Genomic DNA, 27,860 nt, shown 5'->3' with positions numbered 1-27,860 from the left:
TTGCCACGTACACATATATGTATATTTAATGAATTAAATAATACCGTACAAAATGTACAAGATATATACAAAACGATCTTTATACAATAATCGAAGGCGTTGGACATGTTGTTTTCAAAAACATCTCGCGTTACGTAAATGGCCGATACGGGATTGTGGGAACAACGGGAGCACATATTTTACACATATTTTACACCATTTCTGTTTAGACATTGTCTCGTATCTATACGGATCGTAACTCAGCCTCGTTGCAATTTCGATTCCAGACCCATAAGTTATTACGTCGGCCGGTCGTGATTTATGGACAGATGACGCACCGCAATGTATCGTTCTATTAAAACGCAGAATCACCGTTTCAAATCAGTTTTTTCGAATTTTCCTTTCCATTTGTTTCCCCGTATCGCGTACACGCTTTCATACGATTTTTTAATCGAGTTTTAATCTATCGTCGTTGGAATATCATTCAGGCAATTACACGAAAACCTGCGAAGGTTTAAAGGAATCTTCTTGCACTCTATTTATATTAAGCTTTGGAAAATCGATAGTTATCGAGCAGAAAATAGGAAACTCACAATTTAATTAATTTTCCTTTCCATTTGTATCTCTATATAGCGCACACACTCTCATACGATCTTTAAATCGAACTTCGATCTATCCTCGTTCAAATATCGGTAATTAGCTGTTGGAAAAACTTAAACGCGTCCTTCCGCATCCTGATTGTATTTATTCGAACCTTGAAAAGCCAATAATTATCGAACGAGAAAACAAGAAACTGACAATTGGATTAATTATCTTCTTTAACCGGGCTGGCTACATTCTTGCAAACTTTCCAATCCGGCTACTTCCGTGTGGTTGTTATATAATTTTCCAGATCTTAGGCGTAGAGGAACTGCGGGAGATTACCTCGCGATTTCTACTTAGGCACGACCCCCGCTTTCGTAAAAGAGCAAATTTTTCTACAGCCTTAACGATCTTCTTGTATAAAGAAAAATTCTGTACATTTTACAAAATCGATTCTATATATAAGATTTCTAATGCAAGATCAGTCCTAATTTTTCTAAAAGAAGAACACGTCTCTTTGTGAAAGAATACTTTGTACAGTCTTTCCATTCCTCTCGTGCCAAAGTCTTACGCTTTTTTTCAGAAATGACTCGCCATTGTTTTGTACAAGATATACCTTAGCTTCTTAAAAGAAATTAATTATAATATTGGCTTATATTACAATGAACACTTTGTACAATCTTCCTTATGCTCGTCTTTTACTCTATTGTTACTTCATCCAAGATCTTCTCCAACCTACTTTACTAAGATCATTGGCTATCATGCTATCATTGCTTTTAATCATTGACTTCACCTCAGGGCACTGTAAATTTTCCATTAACTTCTGTATGCTTCGATAGCGTATTTGTATTATATAATAGACCTGATGAAGTTAGTTTCAAGCGTAACAATTAGACTATCCTGATTATGATGTAATCAGGCCTAAATTTAGGCTAAAGATGCCACCCTAAATTTAAGATTGGTATCCTTTTTAATTCTACTAGTCAAATTCTATCAAGAAAAAAAAAACAAACAAAAAAGAAAAAAGACGAAAAATGGGTCAGAAAATTAGAGTGCACTAAAACACAGATCGTTCTTTCCAAAGAAATTTCCACAAATTCTGTCCTCCAGAATTTTCATATAAATTCAGTAACGAAGATTTTCTTGAAGTCAGGTGCAGATCCGCCAATGTCGTGCCTGCAGATGTCCCCATTGTCCAGGTAGCTGACGTCCGAATTTTTTAGGGTGCTCTTCAAGCTCTCGATCGAAAGATTCGGCATCCTCCGATCGACTGTGAGCTTGTCGAGATCGTTCATCGAGTAGCCAGGACCTATTCTCGTTTTCTTCAAATGATACGACTGTATGCTCGGCTTCGTGTCTATCAGATTGTTCCTCCTCTCTTCCGTCCCGTTCTCGATGATCCTCGGCGTGAAAGATCGCATGTTGACCTTTACCTCGCTGGCTCTCTTCGAGGGCAGCAGCTCCACCTGCAAAACAGCACGTTCTCACGATCCTCCATTATGCAATCGATGAAAGGCCAATCATGTTCTCGATGAAGTAATTCCAATGGTCCTCGCACTTTTCACCGACAATGTGCATGGGTAAAATGGAGATAGTTTTGTTGGTTTGTTCGCGATGGATTTTTCAACGAGGTTTAGTGTAGACTTCTAGGTGATAATTGGAAACTTGATGGTAATGTGCGATATAGAAGATTATGGCAGTTTGGTGTAAGTCTAATGCGTTCGTTGTTAAGTTGCTCCGCTTTTGGAATTGTATATTTTTTAATGTAAAAAATGGCTGTATCTTAGGTCTGAATGATAATGTTGGTGTCGGCAAATTTTCGTCGCCAAGTATGTTTAAGCGTGATTTGCTTGGAATTTCAGATGATAAATGGAAAGTTGGTGATTATGTGCGATGAAGAAGACTGTGTCAATTTGATGTAAATTTAACGCGTTCATTGCGCTATTAAAATGTTAGGAACTCTGCTTTTAGGAGTATACATTTTTTTTCTTATATCAGAAACATTTCATCATGAGGTTTATTTTAAGCTAGTGCTTGTTTCGGCACATTTGAAGTATGATTCAACGTGGTTTGCGTGGAATTTCATGTGATAAATGGAAAGCTGGTGGTGATGTGCAATGGAGAAGACTATAGCAATCTGGTGTATGGTTTAACGAATTCATTGCGCGCTGCTAGAATGCAGCTACTTCGCTTTTGGAATTGCATATTTTTTCCATTAGAAATGGCTTTATTTCAAGCGATAGTACTGTATTTGTTTCAGCACATTTTCGTTGCCGACTTTGGCGTGATAAATGGAAAGCTGTGGCGGTGGTGTGAGATGGAAAAAATCATGGGAATTCGGTACAAGTTTCACCTTTACGGCTACTAAAATATAATATACGAGCATAGTTTTCACTTCAGGAATTGCACCTTTTCTTCCATTAGAAGTGTTGAATTGAGTTTGAGTTTAACCGATGATGTTCCTTTTAACACATTGTTCGTTACTTTTGCTATGAAATTTTGTTAAAGCAGATGTACTAATTAAATTAACAGTTCAAATGACGTATGTGTAAATTGCAGCGAAAACGTTACATGGACTTTGGTAACTACGACTTCGAATGCAACCCTTTGCACTCCAACAAAATATACAACAAAACTCTTTGAAACTAAAAGTTACGTTTTGAAAAGAAGAAAGTTATTGTACCAATATAAATACTAAATCTAAATTGTAAAGATTATTATACGTTTCTTCTATTTCATTTCCTAACTTATATCAATGAAAATAAAACGAGGTAAAAATTAAAAAGAGAAAAAGGAACAATGTTCCCAAAAAAATGTAAAAATAGAGTACAAGTTTGTAAGTTTCTCAAATGTTCCTTTATGAAAATTGTAAGACGCTTTAGGAAGTATGAAAGGGTGCTTCTGGAAATGTTACCTTAGTTCCCTTACGTTGAAAGTATTCGAAATCGTCGTTGGCCACTGTGGTAACGGAGCAACAGCTTCTGCTTCGACTCCTGCAAGAGCTCATGGTATCGAAATCTCCATTCTCCAGATCGCAGCTCTCATCATCGGAAGTCTCATAACCATCACCTTCCTCCTGAGTCTCCTCTCTCTGAGTATTCTGCTGTTCTTTCTTCTGATCTTGCTTCTTTAAGTCGTACGTCCTCGAGTCCAGCGCCGGTCGATGGTACCTGAAACATTTTCCATAAAAAGTATTCATGCTATTCTTATACAGATCCTCTTGCACGATAATTTAGAAAATGATAATATTAGCGAATTGATAATTTGCAAGTTGCTGCACGATTTTGCAATATTTCAAAATAGGCAACAGGTGATTTTATAATCTTATTAATTTATAAAATTTATTTATAGATTCATTCAGCCGCTTGCACTTCGCAAACTTTTACTAATAATGCTAGGCCAATTATCCAATAGAATTCTAGGAAGCTTTTCAAACTTTTAATATTTATATCAAACAATCTTTAATATAATCATTAAACATTTGTAAATAGTCTTATGAAACTACGCTTATTCCATTACTAAACTTGTCATTAGAGCTTAAGAATTGTTTAATATTGGTAACTTGTAAGTTGTAAACTTTCGCTAATAATATTACTTGAACAGTGCAAGAGAGTCTCGATAATACAATTTCCAAAGAAATCAATAATGTTTACGATTGGCATCTAGCATGATCGAAGCTCTGATTTCTCCTCAGAGCGATTCTAGGGCAACGTGGCTCTTCCTGCAGATTGTTATCTAAGCCAATGATCAAATTTTCCAAGCCAAGCGCGCTCCTTGCGTGCCTTCTCGGAGGTTCTTCTCGAATCTCATCTAGACTCTTCGTAAACTTCCTTTTGCTGCAAGGATCATCCAGCTGGACTAGGTTTTCCATATTCTGACCAAAGACGTCGGTACTACCAATTTTTCGACGACTGCCGGGTAGCTCCTGGAAAATCTCATTTGGTCTTGGACGTTTGTTCTGCTGGTCCACGGTGCTCTTTCTCGTTGTTTCCACGACGTTTGCTTCTTGGCGTGGCTCGAAGGTCGAGCTGGCGTAGGAAGAGAGTTCTGCGGGGAGAGAAGCGTAATTATTGTCCTCGTTGAGAGATTGTATTCTTGGGTAGTGCTGTATCCCCATCGTTATCGTACCAGTTTTGCCTGCAACATCATTTCCATTGTCTCTTTTTTACCCTTCCAGGGCATTCGTCGGCGAATTTTGTTATTTAGGAATTCTTTGCGGGCTACACGAAAAGTTTTATTTTATCAATTATTAGTCTCTTAACTAGAAAATAAATGTCTCTCTCTTTGAAATAAAATTTCTCGCTCTTTAAAAATAAATTTCTGTAATTATAAAATTGAAAATTATTGAAAACACGACAGTTTCAGATAGATTGACTTTGATTCTTCTAATATAACTGTGTTACGTATTATCTTGTTGTCTGGCCTTCGGTGGTTCTTCAATTAAGATCATTATACAGTCAGGATGGAAGAATTAAAAAATTGGGAAAGTGTGAAAGACTTGACGCATTATCTCACTAATTGGCCTTCATTGATTCTTAAATTAAAATCAGTATAGAGTTAGGATAATAGAATTCGACGACTGACCCACTCACTGACCCTATTAATCAACTCCATAAATTGAAAATTACAGAAAAATAATGATTCTTTACCATTTAGTTTACCATTATTTATGTCATCTGCTTACGAATTCGTTTCATCGAATAAATCGTTCTTAAGAACTGGATATTCGTGTGCTTATGCAACGAAATTATAAAATTAGTAGAAAAGGTGGAGTTACTTAGTTTGTCTTCCGAAAGACTCGGTTGAAAAAGTGCGAGAGAATTGATTTTCAAGGGCAGGAGAAAAGTGTACCGTCAGAAATTCTAGAAAACGTGACCGAGAATATCGATTTCCTACTTGCACAGTGGCCCATAATTCAAGGTATTTGTGCTATCGTTCGCGAGGAAACGGCACTTTCTATCGGCGACGGATTATCGTCCCACGAAATTCCTAACGCGTGTTAACCGGGTCGTGCGATGGTTCCCGATCAAAAATTCAGAGCATGTTCCGAGAGATAGTTGCCTATCGGCAGCTATTTGTCCCTGGTATCCAATAAAATGGCTCCTTCGGAGAATTCGTGATTCTCTAAAGATTTTTCGAAGTACAGATAATGCGCAAGAAACCATTGTCGGAGGATTCAGGAATTTTTAATAAATATTCAGCGTTGCAACAGCACCGGCATTGTTCGCCAGATCAATATGGCTGTGAAACCTTCGCACATTTCTATAAATAGGAGTGGAATCCATTGGTGGAAGTTGCTTCGAAATAATGAATATTCATCGGAATGAATGAATTTTTTAAATCGTTTCGGAAAATGATTTTGGAAATGTATGTAAATAAGGTGACTACATAAGTGGAGTACTCTGACAGAGTATTAGAATTTGGTGTTGTTACGGATGCGTGCGGATCGAATACATCCACGTAAAGACAATTTTTTAAAAATTAACCAACAATTATCCTTGTTATCATTCGTAAAGGAAATTATTAATTTCGTAATAATAATACGATAGTTTTAAAATTATTCGAATAAATAATAATGAAACACTCGAATAAATAGAAAGCAGAATTTTAACGAATAACGAACGACTTTTATCCGGAAAAGATTATTCTGCCCGGAAAGAATTTGATAATTATTTCGACTAAGTATCTATTCCAAAAGGATCGAAATAATGTTCTAATTAAAAGTTGTACTCTTAACGCTTCGTAAATTAATTTAATCGCGATTAGTTTGATACACAAACCGTATCCTCGTTTCAACAATAATTAAAAAATATATTCTTTGCTTTTGAAATTATACTACGAACCATATAAAGTGCATTGTGGTCACGAAAGTATTCGAACATTTGTACCCACTTTTTATAAACATATGTGTGTCATACTTCCATATTTCGTATTAACTGTAGTTTTTATAACATATAATAAATCGCGATAGCCGGACATAGAGCGTGTCAATGGGCAACAAGCGTAAATGTCAGCACTAAAGAAATCCTACATAAGCTAGCTACCGCTAAAAACAACGAGAAAGAGAGAGAGAGAGAGAGAGAGAGAGAGAAAGGAGGAGAGAAGAGGCAATAATAGAAGGAGCAAAGGAAGCGTGTCGAAAAATTAGTGTACACTCGCCTCTGTTCTGATGATTGTGCAACCGGCCGTAGAGGCTTCCGTTAGTCAAGGGGAACTTGAGTCCGTGGTTCAGGTTCAACTGCAGCTTATACTCGGCGTCCTGCTCGAAGTGACGAAACTTCCCATCAATGCCGCCTGGAAGCGTAACAGAAATTTTTTCGTGAAATCGTCTAGAAACGGGCCGTCAATTTCTCTTCTGTTGTGGTCGTTGCGCAAAATTCGCTCACCTCGCGATCTATATTAGCGGAGCCGCAAAAATGAAACACATAGTGAAATCAAGCGTCGTGGCTCGACGTTGGCCGGCTATAAATCATTTCGCAGACAGAAATATCGGGACGATCGACGATCGAGAAACGTTCGGAGTATTATTTTATAGGAAACGAGAGGCAAAAAAAAAAAAAAAGAGGGAAGAACAAATAAATGGCGCTAGTAAAAGAGAAATTAACCGCGCGATACGCGGTTACCAGGATTGCGAGATGACGGGCTGTCGCGTAACTGATATTTCTCCTTGACGATTACGGGTTCGATGCAGCTCGTTCCCACGCGTGTACTCTGGGTCAACACGTTGCATTTTTCATCCTGCAATCGATACCATCCTCGCAAGAAAATATCGTAAAATCGGTCTATCGTGTCTTGATGCAAGATTTCTTGTAAGCATCGGATGTACCATAAGTCGGATATTCTATTCTATTGGAACACTCGCTGATCTCGTACAAAATATGATAATTGGATTGCAGATGTTTACGTAGATCTATATATTCTTATCTATATAATTAAGGATTAGAAAGATAATTGCTTTACTTATTAAACATTATAACGCTATATTATCAGTTACGCTACAGCATTAGGATACCCACGTACTTGTTACATTTATTGAATTCCAAATTTCACTTTATTTGGTATTCCATTATGAGATGCATACGATGCAAATGCAATAATAGATTTATAATAAAATAATTAGAAACTAATGACAATGAAAAGTATTTAATTTATATCTGCTAGATATCAATAATATTTGTGATCGACGATGTACCATCGTATATTCTGTGCATTTTAACATATTCAAGTCCCCCATAAATGCATAAAAGCCCCCCGTCTAGCAATTAAATTAATTTAATTTATCAAAGAAACGACTAATCGATTAAAATGTTACATCCGTGCATGATCGTGATCCAATAAGCTTGCAGAAAATCTCACCTTTACTCAATTTATATTAGAACAGAGAATCACGTACCGTGAGATAATCTCCTCGCGTGATCCTGTTTCGTGTAGACCTTCGCCACGTAGCGACAGAACATTTTGTCGAACAGCGCCAGAAACACCGGCAGCAGGGTGTCCTTTACCAGAGGCAACCAAGTCGCCAGATTCTGGGTTGTGCAGAAATCCCTTAGCAGACCTGGCTTGATAGATATCACCTGGTAGGAGAAAGAAGATTGTTCTACGTTATTACCACGGTCCATTCTCTCCAGTGTCTCCTACATTCCTTTTTCTTCCAATCCCCCTCTCTCTTCTACACGCGATCTTTTATTTCTGACTTTTGTTCAAAATCTACAATTTTCTTACTCGTATCCTTCACTGGTTATTCCAGCAAACGAATAAGCGTAAATATTCAAACCTTTGGAAGTGTTCATATCGTGCTCTCATCGTACTCATCGTACATCGAGATCGTGCTCATGTACTGTTATCATAAATCCACTCGAGTGTCTTACGTTATATTTTTACTCTTAAATAAAGCTTCAACCGATCTATATTTATACAACATTTCTTCTCGCGTATAACCATAATATATACCAGTATCGTTTGGAAAAATAGGAAAAACACTCCACACACATATTTCACCCTGTCGCATTTTCCTCTACTACGAATCTCATCTAAGAAACTTAAATTCTTCTTTGAAACTTCCATTTCGTCGTGCGATCGCGAGAAATATATTTCCAGGATTTCTCTAGGATTTTCCTAAGCCACGAAGGGATAGTTTATTCTCTCGATCGATGAGATTTCGCCAAGAAATCGTGTCAGGAACGCTATATCGTGGCTTTCGCCGAGCGAAATATGCAGTGGAATGCAATTGGAATCGCGCGCGGCTAATTACTCGGCTCGTCTGCCCTCGACGCGTCGATAAACAAGCGACGCGCACGCTTCTGTAATTTCGCGGCCATGCTAATGCAGTCGCGGAAAGAGCAAGAAACCGAGAAAAGGGCGCGATGGAAAAAGAGGGAACGAGGGAAACGTCGAAACGCGTCGCCTTATATGGCCGGTGTGTTACTTTCGATTTTAGCCAACCGCGAGCGGGAAATCTCGCAGTGAAAATTGCGTTCGGTCGCGCTTTCAGAAGCGCGTTTTTTTTTCTTCATTGCGTGGCTGGCGCGTAAATAAGTATGCCTTGTATACCTTCGATACCTTCTCCGCGTAATAGCGCGTGAAGGAGAGACAGGGTTGCGTTGCAGTGGAACTCTTTGTTGAAACAAGATTCTAAACCTACTGCGATCCTTGAATTTTTATATTCCAATTTCGCTCTTGTTTCAGCAAACAGACAGTATTTGTAACGTTCGAAGAATATTCCATATAAGACTGAAGCGAGAAATCATGCACACCGACAACAGTTTACAAGGTCTTCGCGTTTTATTCAAGCCGCGTGGAAATATTTTTCGATATTAGGAAAATACAATTGGACTAAAAATAAGCGGGAATGTGATATATTATTCTAAACAATCAGACTAACGTTCTTATTTTTCTGGATCGCGTGACTAGGTTGTATAATTATCAAATAATCTGAGAATCAACACGTATCGTGTATAATGATAAACATTTTTACTGCGGCAAAGGATATACATAAAAAATAGCCATTTCAAAAGATAATTCTAGCTTAACGTTTTAATATTCTTGCATCGTTTCTCGTTTCGCATTTTGACTTTTATATCCACTTCTTATTCTCCTATCGGATAAATAAAATTCCGTTGTATCTATTATTTATGTTGAAACGCAACTGCAAAGAATACAGAGCTTCTCCAAAGATGCTGAGATCCTCTGAAAGACAGATGTCCGCTGTTTTCCAACCTTCCACCAAACAGTTCCAAATACGTAGCTCGCGTTAACAAACGCAGCACTCGTTGCAAAAATGAGAATGGTCGAGCGACTCATGAATATTCACCGAGCTTCGTTCCGCGTTAACATTCGAGTCGAATAGTTCGCGACTGGATAAAACAAGATATACGACTACGACCCTTCGTACGTTCGACAAGAATATAACCGCGAACAGCTGTGGAAAAAGCGGCAAGAAATCGTGGCCGATTACGCAACAATGAAAGTTCATAGTCGTATTTCGTATCTCTCGGCCAGTGCAGAAGTTAATGACAGGATCGACGTAAGAAAAGGTTTCTAGTCGCTTGGGAAATCGCGCCGCGATTCTAGACTGGATTTACATGGAATTATATGTGCGATATGAATTGCACGTGGTCACTCGTGCATACTGGCTAATTTGATGAAATTACACGGATAAAACAAAAATAACAGAAATATCGAAAACGTTCCAAAAATTATTCCGAATCAGTAAAATTCTTCTAAGACACATTTTAATGCTTAAGGGCCTTATCAGATCATTACAAATGACCGGTTTCAAAATTTAATTTCAAATTGTGCACATTCATTGCTATTTCTTTCGTTCGTCTAACTCTATGTAAATTCGCATATTATCCGGCTAATCAATTTCTCAATTTTTGTCAATCTAAATTTATTATTACATTAAATCATTTTTAATAAATTAATAAAATAATAAAGAAATAAAATAATTTTGAAAAATCTATCGAAAATATCGCTCGATAAATTTGCTCTCTTAGATTACTGAATTTGGCGACGCGGCGAGAGAGTGGCTCTAGCGATTTGAATTCTGCGCGGCTATTACGCGTGCAATAACTGATATGAAATCGAAACTAGTATACCTTAATTAGATAGAGGGGAAACGTGCGTAGCGTTGGGCGCACCGAAAGCGACTCTCCCGTGGAAAGGGAAACCTCGAAATATCGTTCTATTAACACAGTGAAACCGTTTCATGGACGATATAATTGAATTTCGAATTTCACCCGGGAAACTAAGATTTCCTTCGCGTGATTCTGTGAAGAGGAAAGAAAATGAAGAAAATAAATCGCGTTGCTTTTTATGATACTTTCAGGGTTACGAACATCCTTATTTGGTTTATTGTTCTTATGTTCAGACTTTCTATCGGACCATTTAAGAATCTAGTTGTTCCTGTACGATAATTCGATAATTAATAATTATCATATGTATGTTTCCATTGGCTGGAAAAACCAATAACTCAAAACAAATAAATCAAAAACTCATCGTTTCAACGAATTTATCTTCTAGTTCTAGCGCTGAAGCTAATATGTAAAATTCATCATATTTTTTTGGGAAATATTCTAAATCTCTTCTAGAATTTCTCTTTATCAGAAGATAAAAGCAAAGCCCCAACAGAAAGACGATCGAAAACTGGTTTCTCATTAGCAGGATTAATCCCAAGTTAATATTGCTATCTAATAATTATCATCTGCATGTTCCCAGTAACTGAAGAAACAAAAAACCAAAAACTCGTCGTTCCAACTTTAGTCGTTCTAATGTTAAAGCTATCAAGAATAGAACAGGTTATGTCTAGATTCAGAAAGGCCACACGAAGATCACCGACTTGTACATATTATCAAAAAATTCATCTCCAACGACTGTGACCAGACGATTACAGTAGAATATCCTCTCCTATACTGCTCGACATACAGAAACCATCGTGCCTCAAAATCAACAATACTTTAGCAAGCTATAACATAACAATAACAAAGATAAATTGTTTGATAAACTGACAAACTGGCTAACTGAGTAGTTACTATAGTCGCTAATGGTTAAAGTAGTTGATGCGACTATAAGCAACCCAATTAACCAGTTAACTGCATTTGACGAGTGTATTCGTCGTCGCTTGCGTTTATTTACGCACCCCATGACCTAACCCAATGAGAGATTTTTAAAACTATATAGTTGATTCTTCCATAGTTCCATAGTTTGATTGAAAACTTCCATAGTTGATTGGTTAAGAAAAAAGAAATTGGCATTTGCGTATTATTTCCGGAGTATTAGTAGTATTGTACAGGATGCTTTTCACTATGTCAATAACGATCATATGATCTAGAATATTTGCTGTTCTCGTGAAATAGAATCCTGTTTTCTAAAATTACGATAAAATTATAATAAAGTAACCTTATAAACCTCCTTCGCCGCAATATCGAACATTTACCATATTTCTTGTAAAATATTCTAAACCGTTTCTCTACAATTTCTCTCTGTCACAAAATAAAAAAGAAAGCTTCGGTAGAAAGACGATCGAAAGCTCGTTCCCTATAATTCGATCACGCCCCTGCTCTTCAACCTCCATTACTCGACAATTACAATACCCACGCAATCTCGAGCAACAGATTTTCTGCTCCGAATCTTTCGAAGAATACTCGTTGGCGTACTTTCGGCTTGTGGCGTATATTTAACACGTAACTAGCGTCGTTGCACGCGTGCTGCACAAGCGAATCGCCCCGGTTCGCGCGATTCCACAATGAGGGGCGCGTCGTATACTTCTCTCTCTCTTCTTCCTCTTATCTCGCAACTATTATCTTGTCTCTGTCCATGAGCAACGCGAGTTTCTCCAATCAATTTCAACGGCGATTCGCGTTGAATCCTGAACGAGCCTTCCAAGCATTTTACGCTATCGCTCAAGAGTCTAGATACCTGCTTACATTTGACAAGATACACTTTAATTATAAGATCACGAACGAATCATATTACAACGATTTATCCTTTACAATCAGCATAGCTACAGTAACGCACAAAAATATTCCGACACTTGTAGAAATCTTTTATGAATATGTGTATTCATTAGTATGTTCATTAATATATTCATTAATATGTTCATGTATATATTATACGAAGCATTCTGTAGTATCATTAACACCGTAACAAGACTATAGCTTGGATAATAAGTTCATTCACGTTTCCTTAAAAGAGTACATGGACATGTTATTACATTCATATAAATAATCTATCTATATAATCTATCGATATAATCAAAGAGTAATTCATTTATCCTATTTCTCTACAAATATGTATTTCATAATAAATTTCACAGAAATCTCGTATCTTTAAATCTTTTTAGATAAATTTTATAACATCCTTGGAAATGATAAACTGTTCCAGTGTTCAAATACACTTTCGCGAATCGCTATATGTATGTAGTAGTAGATATACATACATACGAGTATATAGTAAATAGTAAAACATATTTTTGCTATCATTCTAACAGGTAATCTAGATTTGAAGCCATAATAAATACCATAAATACATAGTAAGTATTAATTCATCGTTAATTTGTTGATAAAATTTTATTGTTACTACGAATCGACCAAAGTGGCCGGATATTTATGAGTAATAGTGTAGCTTGCCTTTTAATTGTTCGACGAAGAACGCGGGAGAGTCACGGTGTTCGACTCGCGTAGAATTCGAGCGAATATATCTCTGGCTTTCTCGTTGATCGAGGTCGGTTCGGTTGACAGCGATTTGCTTCGCGCGGGGTGTTTGAAAGGAAAGTGCAACGCGAGTAAAAAGACCGAAGGTCTGAAAGTTGAGTTTATTCTGTGCCAGTGTCGCCTGGTAATCGCTTATGCTTCCTAGTCATCGTGAAACCGAATATTTCCTGATCGATGCGCTTAGAATTCTTTTCACGTTCGTTTTGGAGAGCGTGATGAATTCTGACATGGAAATAATACACTTGTAACACTTATTTTATAATAGATTACAGTGACGAGTACATTAATAGATCATGGTAAATTTAATGTAATTTGGTTTATGACTATTAATTAATAATTCCTGATAATAATCCAGTAGTTATTATTGAAACTATCGATTTAGAAGCCGATCTGTATTAAATATAGATTTTATTAAACATTGTAATATAATTCTATTGTAAAGGTTTGTAATAATATCTTATTGTATTGTAAATATAAAGATCAATGAACTTTAAAACATAACGTGAAATTTATTATATAAAGCAAAAAGAAAATAATAGTGCTTCAAAAGTACGAGAAATGTATTTTTAAATACGCTGTTACAGAGAAAGAAATAGAAGTAAAACTTACAATATAATTAGTTGAGTAATTAGTATACGCGTAAGCGTTTCCCATTTATGTACTGGCCACTAAATATCGTGGATGTGTTTATGTAACGCACTACATTGCAACGTTCAAGTATTTGTATAAAATCATTCGGAGAGATACGATCGTAAAAGTTAATGAGAAAAGTAAAATCGGAACAACGTAAATATTCGTCGACAGCAATAAATTGTTACGAATTAACATATTAACGTTATTAGTAGCAGTCAGACTTCGAAAATGAAATTATGGAAGATTTTTAACGAGAAATTAATATAAAAATTTTTTTATACCTTATAAATATATTTTTTAAATCCCATCGGTTTTTACAGAACGAAACATTTTTCGTCGGTTTTTATGAAAAATAGAATGAAACGATTTTTTTCTGGACGAAAGAGACAGAGAGGAAAGGAGGAGATTTCAATGAGTGGATCGAAGCAACCTAATTCACTGTTGGTCGCTGCAATAATCAACGAGATACGTCACACGAGCGATTATAAATATTAATGAGTAAGGTCAGGAGAAGTTTCTCTAGCGACAAGCTTGCCATCCAACGAATCATAATCGAGTCTGATATCGAGGTCGTAATCCATATTAAGCTCACACTTTCGAATATACTTGTACATTATCGGTCGTGTGTAATGATACTAGTTTTTCTGTTGCTCCTCCTCGCGTTCCTGTGCCGCTTTTTTAATGCTGGAATTTCCTTATTGATATGATTTTACATGATTTCTTTTATTCTAGTGAGACTACTTCTTTAATATCCTTAACATTATTCTTTTTACTGTCTCTTTTTCTTGGTGACCTTGTTCTGCTTAAAATTTTTTTATCGTTATGAAATATTCCTCCTCAGTCTTCTTGCACTATTCTCTTTTTTACTGCTGAAATTCTTCTTCTTGCACCATTAACGCTGATTTTTATTATTACTATCTCCTTTTCCCTGCCTTTGCATCGCTTTTCCACTACCAGAATTTATAGTTTTAAAGTCCAATGTTCTTCCTCTCATTGTCGCTTTTTATGTTTCGATACTTCTGTATCGTGCACTTTTATTGCTGGAATTTCCTTCTCAAGGAAACTAAATACTCCGCTTTTTTACGATTGCCAAGAATATAAACTCCTATTTCTTTCGAGTGCCGTGGAATATAATTTTGTATCTAATTTAATAAAAACTCATACATGCATTCGATATGAAAGGAAAGTCTCGGTCATTTGTCTCCCTTTCTGAAGTGCTAACTTTCTCAATGATGAACGGAATTCCGGTGTGAGAGGAAGAGAATAATACCGGAGACTCATTCACTTCCGGAGGAAGGGAATTCGAGCTAGGTTCCGGTTTTCAAGGGTACCCTTTCCTTTTTGTAATCCATTTGAATATAAAGAAAACATTTTTTGAAGTATTCCTGCTATTTAAAATAATCTAATAATTTTAATGTTCCTGGCTCAATTATGTTAATAAATTCAATAATAACTAGAAATTAAAGATATGTTTAAATGTCATCGAACAAGTAGATCATTATAAAACGATCTCTATAATCGAATACCAATTTACCAGGCTGATTTAATGAGCGAATTAAACCAACGATCTGCTCGTGTAATCTCAAGTAGTTCTTTAATAGCGCGTGACAAATAACATAATCGGAAATAAGTCAAATCATGCCCATTGCGAAATCATTCCCATTACAGTCAATAATTCAACTCACGCTACTAATCGGTCGATAGAAAGATAAATTGAAAAATATCACTTATCAAATCAGACAGAACTTTCTATAATTTGTAAATTCCTAACTCTACTGCAATTCTTGAATTTCTATATTTCAATCATACTCTTATTTTAGAAAACTGCTTTCCTTGTCAATAATAATAAACGTTCAATAAATAATATTTTTGCAAGCTTTCAAATAGTTCCTCGCCTTCTCTGAAATCCATTTTTGAGTTGCGTCACTTTTGAAATACGTGTACCATATATTCTAACGTTAAAAAAGTTACAATTAGATTTAAAATAACTAAAGATACGCAGCGAAATTAACCCGAGTCTACACAAATGAAAAAAAGAAGATAAAATGTAAAGCAAAATGATATTTACCAAAACTGGAAGATATTGGAAGACATAGCAAACGAAGAGAATGCTGTAAATCGTTGATCTTCCGCTAGCTTCGTCTATCTGGACCCTCTTCTTTCGTAAACAAGCTCTGCTGTTAGTGGATCCACTGGTGCACGATCCACTCGAAGGATCCCAATGTTGAGGATGGCATTCGAAGGCTCCTGAAGAATTCTTCGAACTCGTTTCCGATAGATCTGACACTGATTTCAGCAACTCGGCTTTCGGTGTACGACAGATGTTCCTGACCAAAGCCATCAGTAGGCTGATCACAGTCGTCATTGTCAACAGACACCGTAGTGAATTCATGAAAATTCCATATTTCAGAGAGATCTCCTGCGCTAGGAAGACGCAGAGATCTGGTTCGAAGTTGAGGACTCCAGTGACACCAACGCAAGCGCTGATCACGCTTAAACTGACCAGATGATACTTAAGATGATTTTTCGTAAGATTTAATGCTTCGTCGCCCATGCTTATCGCGGTGAAAATTGCGATTGAGGTCAGTGTCAGTTCTTGAAGGATGCTAGATGAGTTTAGCATCCAGACTAGGGTCGAGCAGAATTCTGTGAAATAAAATAATAATTATGTACTTTATTAATATTTCAACTTTAAGAGTCAAGGAATGAAAATTCTGTTTACATTAAATCTTATCTCTTTTCACTTATGCTTCCTCTTTTACCACACGTACCTACTTACACGTGTTATATTTAAATCCTCTCTCATTTTTACTTCATCCTATTTACACCTTCTCCTCAATCCCTTACTTTATTTAATTTGCTTTCTACTGCTCGTAGCCAATTAACTACCATCTCATTTTCGCTTCATTCTAACGCCTTCCCTGGTGCTCGAGTGACACTGGTAATTATGAAACCTTACGAAATTGTTTTATCGTGTAGAAAGCACAGGCAACGTTAAAAAAATCATACAAATTGTACTTTTTCGTTGTGCATTTTTACATAACTCGTGTATTTAATTTATTTTGTGTAAGTATTTACAGTCCAATTAATCGTACAATGTATAAGCAAAGTTTCCTAATGTAATAATTTCAATAAAAAGATTCCTTTGCTCCACGCTTCTAAATAAAAGTTTCCTACACAAAAGAATACTAAAAGATTAGAACGAGTTTTAGAATTATTTTGCCGAGTTTCCAACGCATCAATTACCTGTTTCCAAAGCTTTTATTATATTTAGAAAGAATGCATTTAAGGGATAAGATTGCCCCTGTCTATTCTCAAGCCTCTTTCAATCGCTTTCTCTTCAGACACTCCTATCATTTTCTCTTCCTACAATAATGATAGAGCAACAGATGCGTAACTTCTTGTTTCATTACCTCCAAAGTGATTAGTTGGCCGAATGAGAGTAAGAATGGCGTACAACAGCAATCCAAGCTGGTGAACCAAACTCTGCGAGAGAATGGCTACCGTGAACACGTCGATCTTCCGTTTCGCCGAGGATGGCTGGTTCTGATAAATCAGAAGAGACCAAGATAACAGCAGGATGCATATCGGAGAACCTACACAGGTGGGCAGCCATTCTCCTACCTCGCTTCGCATCTCTGAAATCAAAAGACAACGTCTCTTTTAATACCTATGCGAAAAGGAAAGAGAAAAATTAGCGTGCCTTTTTAACAGAAGATATAAATAATTCACATTTTAATAAGATGAAAGGAAAGTGAGGTGGAACGCCTATTCTCTCTGTCAAGGTTCTTTTCATTGACCCACGGGGAAAGTATAGAATTTACTGCCAGACTTAAAAGAGGCTTTTCAATCCTTTCAGGTTTGAATTTCTTGTAGTTTCTGCGAAAAATTATTTCTTTTTATTAACTGTTAGTAGACTGCGGATATTTGATTATATGAATAATAAATATACAGTGGCGAATAAAAGAAAGCCGAATTGATACTGACACTATAAATTTTAGTAACCTTTTGTATCAAGAATCTTTTATCATATTGATGATAATTACCTATTGCATAGTACTATTATATTTATTCGCTCTTTAATTAAATGTAGATCTAATTTGTAAAATTATAGATACCATCTCTACATGTATTATACTTTTCATACTTTTCATTTTATAAACTTTCTCTTCTCTGCCACTTTAATTAAAGACATGGGGCCCAAGTGGACGAATTGCGTTACTTATATTTTTGTGCTTACGTATCTTATGTACACTCTCTGCATTTTTGCACTTTCAAATTTTTACCAACAACTAGTGATTTCTTAATTTACTAATATTATCGATAAATTAGTAGACAAGATATGCACATGCGTAAACGGATATTTAATCGAAGATATGTGTACATATATAGAATTTACATTCGAATAAGATGAAAGGAAAGTGAGATGGAACGTCTATTCTCTGTTAAGATACTTTTCATTAATCCGCGGGGAAAGTATAGAATTTTCTATACGAGGCTTCTGCCAGGCGAAAGAAGATCGAACGAGCCGAAAAAAGAATCACTTCAATTCATCCAATTAAGTCTTTCACGCGAGGTAATTTCGCGCTAATCGTCCGTCTCGATCTCTACTCCCAGGAGGAGGCTCGAAACGGAACGAACTTTACAACCGGTAAAATGAAACGAGCAAACTATTCATTAAAATGCACTGGATCTGTCCCAGTTTACCAGAGGTGGAGAGATGATCTCGGATATTTGTGTGATTTTAAATTCGAAAATAGTGCCATAAAAGGCACAGGAAACATAAATTTAACAGTCGAGGAAGATTAAAGATCGCATCATCTACTTCTCTCAATTCTCTCACTTTTCAATAATTTGGAAACCAAATTTATCGATGAAGAACCAACTATCTAGGTCGTCTAACAATTTTCTATTATTTCGATGCTTTCCAATCCAACAAGTATGCTGCATGAAACCAATAGAATCATCATAACTAATTTCACGATACTCAGTATTTTCCAAATATTCAGGAATAGATGGATAGCAGGAATACGTATTTAATCCTGAAATCAGATAAAACAAAATTTACTTGACGGTGTATTGAATTTTAAAATCGCTTCTCTGCGCAAGACTTATCATGTTTCTTTTTTATTTTTCATTTATTTATTTGATTCTTCTCGGCTTTGAATGGTACGCCATACACCAATACTATTTTTCTTTCGTGCTATGATATTTATCTCTCTAGTTTTTAATACTAGCTTAAAACCTGTTAATTATCCTATTATATCATGTTTCATCTTCCCTGCAAACGAGGCTAGAACAGTTAGCTTCCATGAATTTGGCTGAGAGATGACGACGAAATGACTGGAAAATGCCACAAGAATCGACGAATAGACAGAGACAGATAGAGGAAATAAAAAAAAAAAAGAAAAAAGGAAAACGCAAGGGAAATTACAGGTGGAAGGAAAGGCTGGTTTCCTCGGCTCGTTTCAGAGGTAAGGTTCTCGTCAGTGAGAGTGGCAATGCCTTAATCTCGATGAAAGCTCTCGCAATTAGCGTCGTACGCGTCGAATTATTACATCCTCGTGCTCGAGGAAGAATGGCGGGAATGATCGTTAATCAACGAAGTTATTATCGCGAGAAGAAGGAAGTTCTTGATTGGTTTCACGTAAAATGTCAACGATGGTATGAAAGAAGGATAACGTGAAGAGACACCGGGCAGATCATGATTTTTCTTCCTCGTTTCAAGTTCCAAGTATTCAGCCACGGACTCTGCTTCTTCTTTCGTCTCAACTCGGCTCCGCTTTGCAACTTTCTATTCCGCGTGCGGCTGTGGTCTAATTTATTATTGGAAACGAGTCGAATTTTAAAGGATTCGTTCGACATTTCCACCGAAATCGTTCACATCGCTGAACATTTTTCAGTCCATGAAATTTATCTTATTTTCATCAATTCTAAACAATTCAGTAACGAAAATCATCGATGATCATCGCGTTGAAAATCACGTTCACTAATTAACTAATCGACATGTTAAGGGAGTGTACGAACAATTTGAAGATACGAGCCAGTAAAAATAACTTTAAAAGTATTTTAAACAGCGTGGAGAGCAATATTCCCAAGTTGAGTAACTCTCTCTTTAAAAACGATGAAGTGTTCAACGATTAGTTGCATAAATTCCCAAGTTTTGCGCAAGTCGTGCTATTATCTTTTTTATCGTCGATATCACGTAAACTTCGTAATTTTACCGGATTTTCACCAAGTCAGAAATTTTCAACGATTGTTACGCGACGAGGAAATTTCACTTTGGAGCTGTCAGTCAAGCTGAGGCCTCTTCGAGGCAATTTCTTGGCGGAAAGACTTTACCGGGATCGCGGAGGTTTCCAAGAAAAGAAAGAAAAGAATCCCAGCGAGGAACGAATCGAAACACGCGAATATGAAGCGAATGGCTCGTGAAATCTTTCCACAGCCTCGGTTACTTTCTCGTGGTCCTTATCTCGTTGATCAAAAATTGTAAATATGTATCTCTTCCATCTCTTATACCTCCGAGTGACCGGCTAAATACCTTCTCCTCTATATTAGTACATTAGTACACTGAAAATGGCAGGAAGGAAATAGCTGGAGTAAGGAAACATGAATGTTTCTCCGACTGACGACCACTATCACCCCTTCCACTGCTCAAGCCTTCCATCACTTGTCTTGCTAGTTATCACCTCCTTCTACTTCTCCTCCTAACCCCAATCTTTTATGCTAAAGATTTGTATAAATTTTTATTTGTTTACCCTTCAAGATACGGATCTTGTCTATAGTGGAGGGGTAGCAATTAACAAATAAATTTCCGCTCCTCCCTCTTGCCTTTTGTAGGTTGCACAGAGAAGAATGTTGAATAGTATATGAGAATAGTTAGTAAAATTGGTACACTAAAAAGTGCAGCAAGGGAATAGCGGGAGTAAGAAAGTAAGAAATTTGGAAGCAAAGAATGCTTCCAAAATTCGTATGTATTCAAAATAGCATGAGGAAGGTTGGAAAGGTTCTTGTAAGCTTATGAGTCTCAAATGTTCGTAGAGTAGGTCTTACCTTTTCATATTGAAAATTTACGAGACTGTTAACATCATATTCATGCAACGTGCGATATTATAAGGCGGAAAATTTCGGTTATCCTTGTAAGAAATCGCTAAGGAGAACCGATGCAATAATCTTAATGCGTTAGTTGCGTAAGTAAATGAAGAAAATAATTAGCGAGGTGAAAATTTCAAGGAAATCTGGCTACCGGGGAGTTTAGAAAAATATTTGTATCAAACTTGATACAGGATATTTAATCATTCTTTCAAAGTATTTAAGTGTTGTAATATTTTAATATCACAGCACTTAAAGATCGTCTTTCATACGTATGCCTAAATATCTTGTATATAATTAATTTATAATTAAAGTTATATAACGATGATAAATATCTCTATGTAATCATGCTTTTCTATTAATGAAAATGGATATCAATATTAACAAAAACACTTTTGTTTAGAATCAAACCTGTTAACGTTATAGAACAAAATTTATTATTATTGTTAGTGCGTGAAACTTGTTACTTGTAAAATTTCGTCAGTAATAATGTAGTACAATTATGCAAGAAGAAAAATTACGTCTTTTTTATAAGACCATTTTAAAAAATGCATTTCTATTACTAATAACTTGTAAAGCAGTAACTTTTAATAATAAAAACAAAAGGAATCCGATACCAGCAATTTTAATTAGTTTGATGGTTGTAACGTTTTAAGTGGCGCTTGGACAAAGTGAAATTAGATTCAAAGTAGAAAAAGTCACGGAAACCAGGTTAATTTTCCTTCTACTGATAACAATGTCGTTCGAAGGAACCAGTCTGAAGATCTTGTCTCCATTATACTCGGTTCTTTAGCTCGATGTGAACGTCATTCTTCCTGCTGTTTCTGCCGGAAGTAGGTTACGCCGAAGAAAGTCCGCAGAATCGCGCGTGTCTGTATGGTAATGTCATAAAAAGGATTTACTTTCGCAGGAATTTGGACAGATATCTCGAGATTTTCGTTTAGTTTTTTTTTTTAGAGAAGAAACATGTATTTCTTATTCTATTTTCTCCATCCTTTCACAACTGTGTCCTTTTTAGTCTGCAATAAAGTTCTTTTATTATTCGTTGATAATATAGTTCTGTATAAAAAGAAGACATGGTGTGCATTGCAATTTGAAAATTGGATTATGTTATAGAATTATATTAATATTATGGCAGAAATCTTACAAATCGTAAATTTCCAGTTACTAAGAAAAATAATAAAAACATTTGGCATTTATGCATTATAATGTTATGGAATTCAAGATCATGAAAATACATATAATATACAAAAATATATAAAATATCCAAAGTATATTTTTATTATAATATTACTTATGTCCCATTTCTTTGACTGTATTCGCAAAATACAACACATATATACAAATTTGAATAAATCTGTAGTCTCACAATAAAACTTTCTCGTATAATAGTAACAGGTTTACTACTAAAACTGGTGAAATTCTACAAATTTATGAATCACAAATCACTTGATTATTGTATTTCACTGATTAAAATTCTGAACGAGAAGTCTATACGCTATACATTACAACCAACAACTAATGGTTACTCTATTCACTTTTATTATTATCAACAAGTTATTCGCTAATAAATTACTGTTCAAGAGAGTCAATTTTACCGAAAAGAAATAGATCTATAGTTTAGCTAATAAATGAATTACTAAAGTGCAGTGTTGCGTGCACGCAAGTACAATGAAGCGTGAAAGGACTAAAATTCTATTTTCAGGGAAGCTAAACTTTTAAAGAACTTTAAACTTTTAAAGGAAAACTTACAACTCTATTTTCGTAGAAAATTAAGTTTTCCATAGATTATCTAAAGAAAACGTAAAAAATTCCATTTCCGTAGAAGAAAGTTAAATTTTTAAAGGATTTAAAAAATAGACAAAAAAACGAAAGTCCAAAGCGCTCAGGATTCGAATTCTTTCGTTAAAACGATAGAGCACCTAAAAAAATACCTCGAGGTTCATCAAGACCAGTTTATAGCCTAGGATTCCTCCTGAAAACTTCAAATGTTCCTCTCGAAATGTTAAAAAAGAAAACATCCATCGAAGAGGCAATACAAGTTTAAAAGCCACCGCTTCCTAATCACGTGGATCGCAGCACACACGGATAGAGGAACACGTTTATGACCAGCATGCCGGTCCATGGACTACGAGAAGCAGCGGTGAGAGGTGTGTCGTTCGATTAGACTGGAATGCTGGGAGGTGTGTAGCATCGAGCAAGGTCAGAAAAAACGCTCGTCGTCACGAAGCCACATGAGATCATCGAGGAAGACGTTAATATCTGCTAAGCCTGACCCTATTCTAACTGAGAGTCAACCGGTACCAACAAAATAAAATTCTTTTCAGAGATCTATGACTATTCTAATAAAATATCAAAACGCGAAAGAAGAACATTCTAAAGAGTGGACATTTGTTAGGCTTTTTACTGTTATTTTAAAGCTTGGCTACGAAAGGTGCGATAAATCTGAATCACGCGATCTCTGTCAATTTCTCCTGGTCGCGAAAGGCATCACTGGATAGCTTGTAGAAGTACATAGCTAACACTTGAATGCCATAAACGCGTATTAAATTTTTAGCAGCAATATCCTCCAAGCTAAAGATATCTTTGGTATACGAGTTGGTGCAGCTTTTTATGGTAAATAGAAAGATGTGTCTGAATATTTAAATACTTTCTATAATTTCTATATGTAGAATAACGAGCATATAATCGTTGAAAATAATTGTATAATCATAGTGTTCCAAAGTACAGGAAGTGTATTTTTAAATTCTATGGATAGTACAAAAAGAATTTAATATAATAAAGTAATTGAATTTTCGCATATACTACAGGAAACGTATACGTACATTTCTTCTAAGAAAATAATTAGACCACCAACTAAAGACTTAATCGTAATTCAATCTACATCAAAACCACTCTGCATTTCCTGCTAATTCTGTTACTCATTCGAAACTACTATTACATCGATAGTAATTTCCTCTATTTTTATAGGTTTTACGTAAACGAAAAACTTTTGTTAAAGTACGAAAATTCTAAACCTGATATTTTTTAAATTCCTGACACCCACGAAGCACATAATAATTCTAAGCTCGTTTCACCTTCTCCGGAAAAGTATTAGCTTGAACTTTGCAATCAAAAATAACTTTCATTTCAATCCATCTTTATCTTCCCCCGCGTCGAATGTCATCGAAGAACTTGGTCGACCAATTCAACTTCCTGAAACTCCAATAGACGTTCCTGAATAGCGCAATTTATCGGTAGCCGTTCGAGATTCAATTCGAAGTATCACACGCAGCATTCGCGAAGCCAAGGGAACGGCAATTCCCGCAATTACCTCTAGTAGGATGAAATTACGTTTCATGATTGTGACCTCTGGCCAATTAGGTCTTCTCTGTCGAGCAATCAACCAGCCTACGTGAAAACGATATTTAGTGTCACGAGTATCATGCCCCCGGCAAAACTGGATGCTCTAACTCGGTCATGTGAAACTCTGTCGCCCACTCTTTCACGGTGTCTCCCGTTCCTCTATGCTTCTTTATCTCGCGTAAGGAATGCTCCCTGTCTCTTCTGGGGCTTGAAAAGGACTCTGGCCTCCACCTTGAAACCGTTTCTCACGATGGTTATGCGCGATCCACCCAACAGGAATTTCGTTTTGCCAGGTAAGACGAGAAGAGGTAAACGTATGGCTTGATCCATGTACGTACACGCGTACGTTTCTGAATTTGGTGGTTCAGGTGAAAACTGGTTCCCAGAGAATTTCTCTGTCGATTGGATGAATTAATGTATCGACAAAGAGTCGACTTGTTTTCAAAGGAATCTTGGTTTCGATGAACTCTTCGGACTTTCCGAAGAAAAATAAAAATACAGGTGAATCGGAGGATCGTGTACTAATTTCTAAAATCGCAAGCAGATAAAGTATGCAGCTGCGAACGATGCGTTCAAAGATAATTCCAGTGAATTAAACAATTAGTTCTCAGAAAAATTTCTCCGCCGATTGGATGATTTGATGCATCGATGAAGAGCCGCCGTGTTTTTAAAGAAATCTTGATTTCGACGAACTCTTCGGAATTTGCAAAGAGAAATGAAAATGTACGGTATAATCGCCGACTGAAAGTTTGTCTTTCTGAAGAAGTTTTCATCTCGATAAATTCTTGCGAATCGCAAGAAGAAACAGAAATTTGGAGAAAATAACTCTAGCGAATTGTGAACCTGGTTTCAAAAATATTTCTCTGCCTATCGAATGCATTCCAGCATCTATCGAGTCAACTTCTCATCAAAAAGTTTTTATCTCGATCGAGTTCTCTCTTCAAAATTACCTACCAGAAGGAACACAAAAATACAACCGAAGATCCGAGGATCACGTATCAACTTCCAAAATTATAAACAGACAAAGCTGAATGCTCAGAGACTGCGACATCAGCTCCAAGATAATTCTAGCGAATTAGAACCCTTCTAATTCGAGTTGTTGGCACCGGCACATGGGGTGACTGCATCGTGGTCGAAAAGTAGGTTACGAATACCGGCGAGAAAGTAACCGAGAACCGATCTGTCGTATCGTCGAGAAAGATTAGGCGCGGCCGGTTTGCATCGGCGATCACATTATCGGTCGAACGTGGCTTTGGCCACTTCGTTGGCCGTCTCCGAAGATTCAGGACGGCCTCTGTACGGCTTCGAGTGCCTTGATGCATCGATACTTTTTGTAGCTCGAGCCACCGTCAAGTACGTGCGTGCCAAATTCCATTCGGCCAAACGCAACCGCACTGTCTATGTTCCGCGTTGTTTCGAGGTCAGGGAAAAACGGCTATTTCGCGAACTAGGAATCTTCTCCACACATTATCGAATTTCTTCGGATACTTCTTGTGCAATTCCGTTAATATTATTAGCGAAATTTTACAAGTCACAACCTACAAATTAGAAATAAAATGAGAAAACTATGATAATCAGTTTTTGTAGACCTTTCCAATTTGAAAAGAAGGACTTAATACAATGTGGTTGAAGAAGAAAATAATAGCTGAGTTGAACTGAAAATATAAAGAATTGAAAAATAGCGGATAACTCACGAGAGTGTGTTATCAAAGACCCTTAGTATTTTAAAAAAAAATATATCATCTCCCCTCCTATTTTTCTGTTTAAGCGTGCACATAAAATTATTTTACTACCTTAGAGTAGCTATTCTACGGTAGAAATCGTATACCATAGAATCTTCGTTTAGAAAACAAAATTAACATTTGATAGAATAAGATTTTATTAGAATTGGATGATCAGGTGATTTGTAGTTCTTGAAACTTATATTTGTAAACTATAACGAGTAAATTATGTATATGTGTTATATGAGGGAATTTATTGACACAGTTAATTCAATCGTGTAAGACAGCTCTACTATACACGTTAATGAATGGATTGTCAAAATACTATGAAAAACGTAGCTAATATTAAAAAGCCAGAACTAAAATTTCCAAGGCAATTTAATCAATTCGCCATTACGACTTCGTTTTACCAGAAAGCTCTTCAATTGACGGCTTCTAATTGTAAATAATAGTAGATTAGTGAAAAAATTGTCCGTATGAATATTTTACGAGGTTGATTCGCTATTTACGTGGGACTGTACCGTAAGAAAAACTTGTTTCTGTCTCGTAATAGGAGCTAACAGGAATATCTGATTACTTCCTTGTTATACTCTTTGCGAACTACACGCGATTATTTTTAAAGTTTCGCAAATCCAAACTACAAACCCTACGAGCCAACCAATTTAAAATCAGACCGAGATAAAAGGCTAAAGGAGTAATATCCTGCGAATCAGAATTCCGGAATACGACCGAATTAGAATTTCATCGCGGAACGAGCATAATTTCGAAATTATAGTACTAGGGTCGGCGTATCCGATTGAGGACTGCATTTACATTGTTATGCTCATTGAGCGAATTAATGCACCGTCCATAAGCTGACGCAAGGACGCGAGGCGGAGATGTCCTTGATAATTTACAAATCATTTCCGTTGTTAGCCAGAAATAATCGAAAACTAGGAAAGAAAAAAAATATCGGAAAAGGAAGATATAGAATAAATAAAAATAAGAGAAAATAATTTGGTACTCACTGCAGAGTGTCAGTGATTATGCGGAACTATCGTTGCCGTGGAATGCAACCGCATCGCTATTCAGAGCCTGCGGATGCGCGCGATCTCGATCAATCGGATCCTCGTGGCCGGTGCGACGCGATTTCTACGTTTTTGTTTCCGCCTCAGGCATCCTCAGCCTCCTCTGTTCTGGTCCAAGTACCGCGTGTTACGATTATATCAAAGATCGTACAAATTATTTACAGCTCGATGATCACTTCTAATCCAGGAAATGATACTTCTCTCTGTCACACTTTCTCTGATTAAACTTTACACTAGAACAAAAATACTCGAGTGCCCAATTTAAAGAATTGTAAAAAAGAGCAAGAGAGTAATAATTTTTTGAAAGAATAATTCCCGCCAAAACGCGAACAAATCGGTTTATGCACACCGATTGTCGGCTCTTGATGTCAACGCGGAGTACGAACACTGCGGAACATTTTTCCAAAAAACAAACTATCCAAAACAGTCACCGTATTTGTTTGGCGTATACCAATCGATTGGAAACTTTCACTGTTTGGGGTACCCTTAAAATTTCACTGGACCATCAGATTTTCGCTGCAATATGGGCACCGACCGTTAAATTAAATTTCCAATTAAATCGCCGATCTTTGTCTCGTGATCGACGACTGACCATTGACACGCATGAATGACAAGTGAAATTGTTTGAGCTGTCGTTAAACGTGGTATGTAAAGAACGGGCGCGTCTATACGATACCAGCTGTCGAGCGAGCAATATTGCCGCGAAGAAGCCCGGACCGGGACTGACTGGC

General features: G+C 36.5%; 1 protein-coding gene across 4 annotated transcripts; it reads right to left on the bottom strand.

The window, feature by feature from the left end:
• On the bottom strand, window positions 1-27,860 carry LOC117207217. 4 transcript variants are annotated; one of them, XM_033447208.1, is made up of 9 exons: window positions 27,070-27,858; window positions 17,318-17,542; window positions 15,973-16,550; window positions 7,955-8,135; window positions 6,721-6,855; window positions 4,690-4,698; window positions 4,215-4,608; window positions 3,476-3,731; window positions 1-2,027 (listed from the first exon to the last, which is right to left on the bottom strand). In XM_033447208.1, the coding sequence occupies exons 2-9, from the start codon at window positions 17,538-17,540 to the stop codon at window positions 1,677-1,679; spliced, it is 2,127 nt and encodes a 708-aa protein (XP_033303099.1). In that variant the 5' UTR covers window positions 17,541-17,542; window positions 27,070-27,858; the 3' UTR covers window positions 1-1,676. The 4 variants fall into 4 exon arrangements, with proteins under 4 accessions (XP_033303099.1, XP_033303092.1, XP_033303084.1 ...); XM_033447201.1 differs by having other exon boundaries at window positions 3,490-3,731; window positions 4,215-4,698; window positions 27,070-27,860; XM_033447193.1 differs by having other exon boundaries at window positions 4,215-4,698; window positions 27,070-27,859.

Source organism: Bombus bifarius, unplaced genomic scaffold (genome assembly GCF_011952205.1).
Source record: "Bombus bifarius isolate JDL3187 unplaced genomic scaffold, Bbif_JDL3187 scf7180000007966, whole genome shotgun sequence".
NCBI lineage: Eukaryota > Metazoa > Arthropoda > Insecta > Hymenoptera > Apidae > Bombus > Bombus bifarius.
The sequence above is the reverse complement of the archived record's forward strand: the minus strand, read 5'-3'. Positions and strand labels throughout refer to the sequence as shown.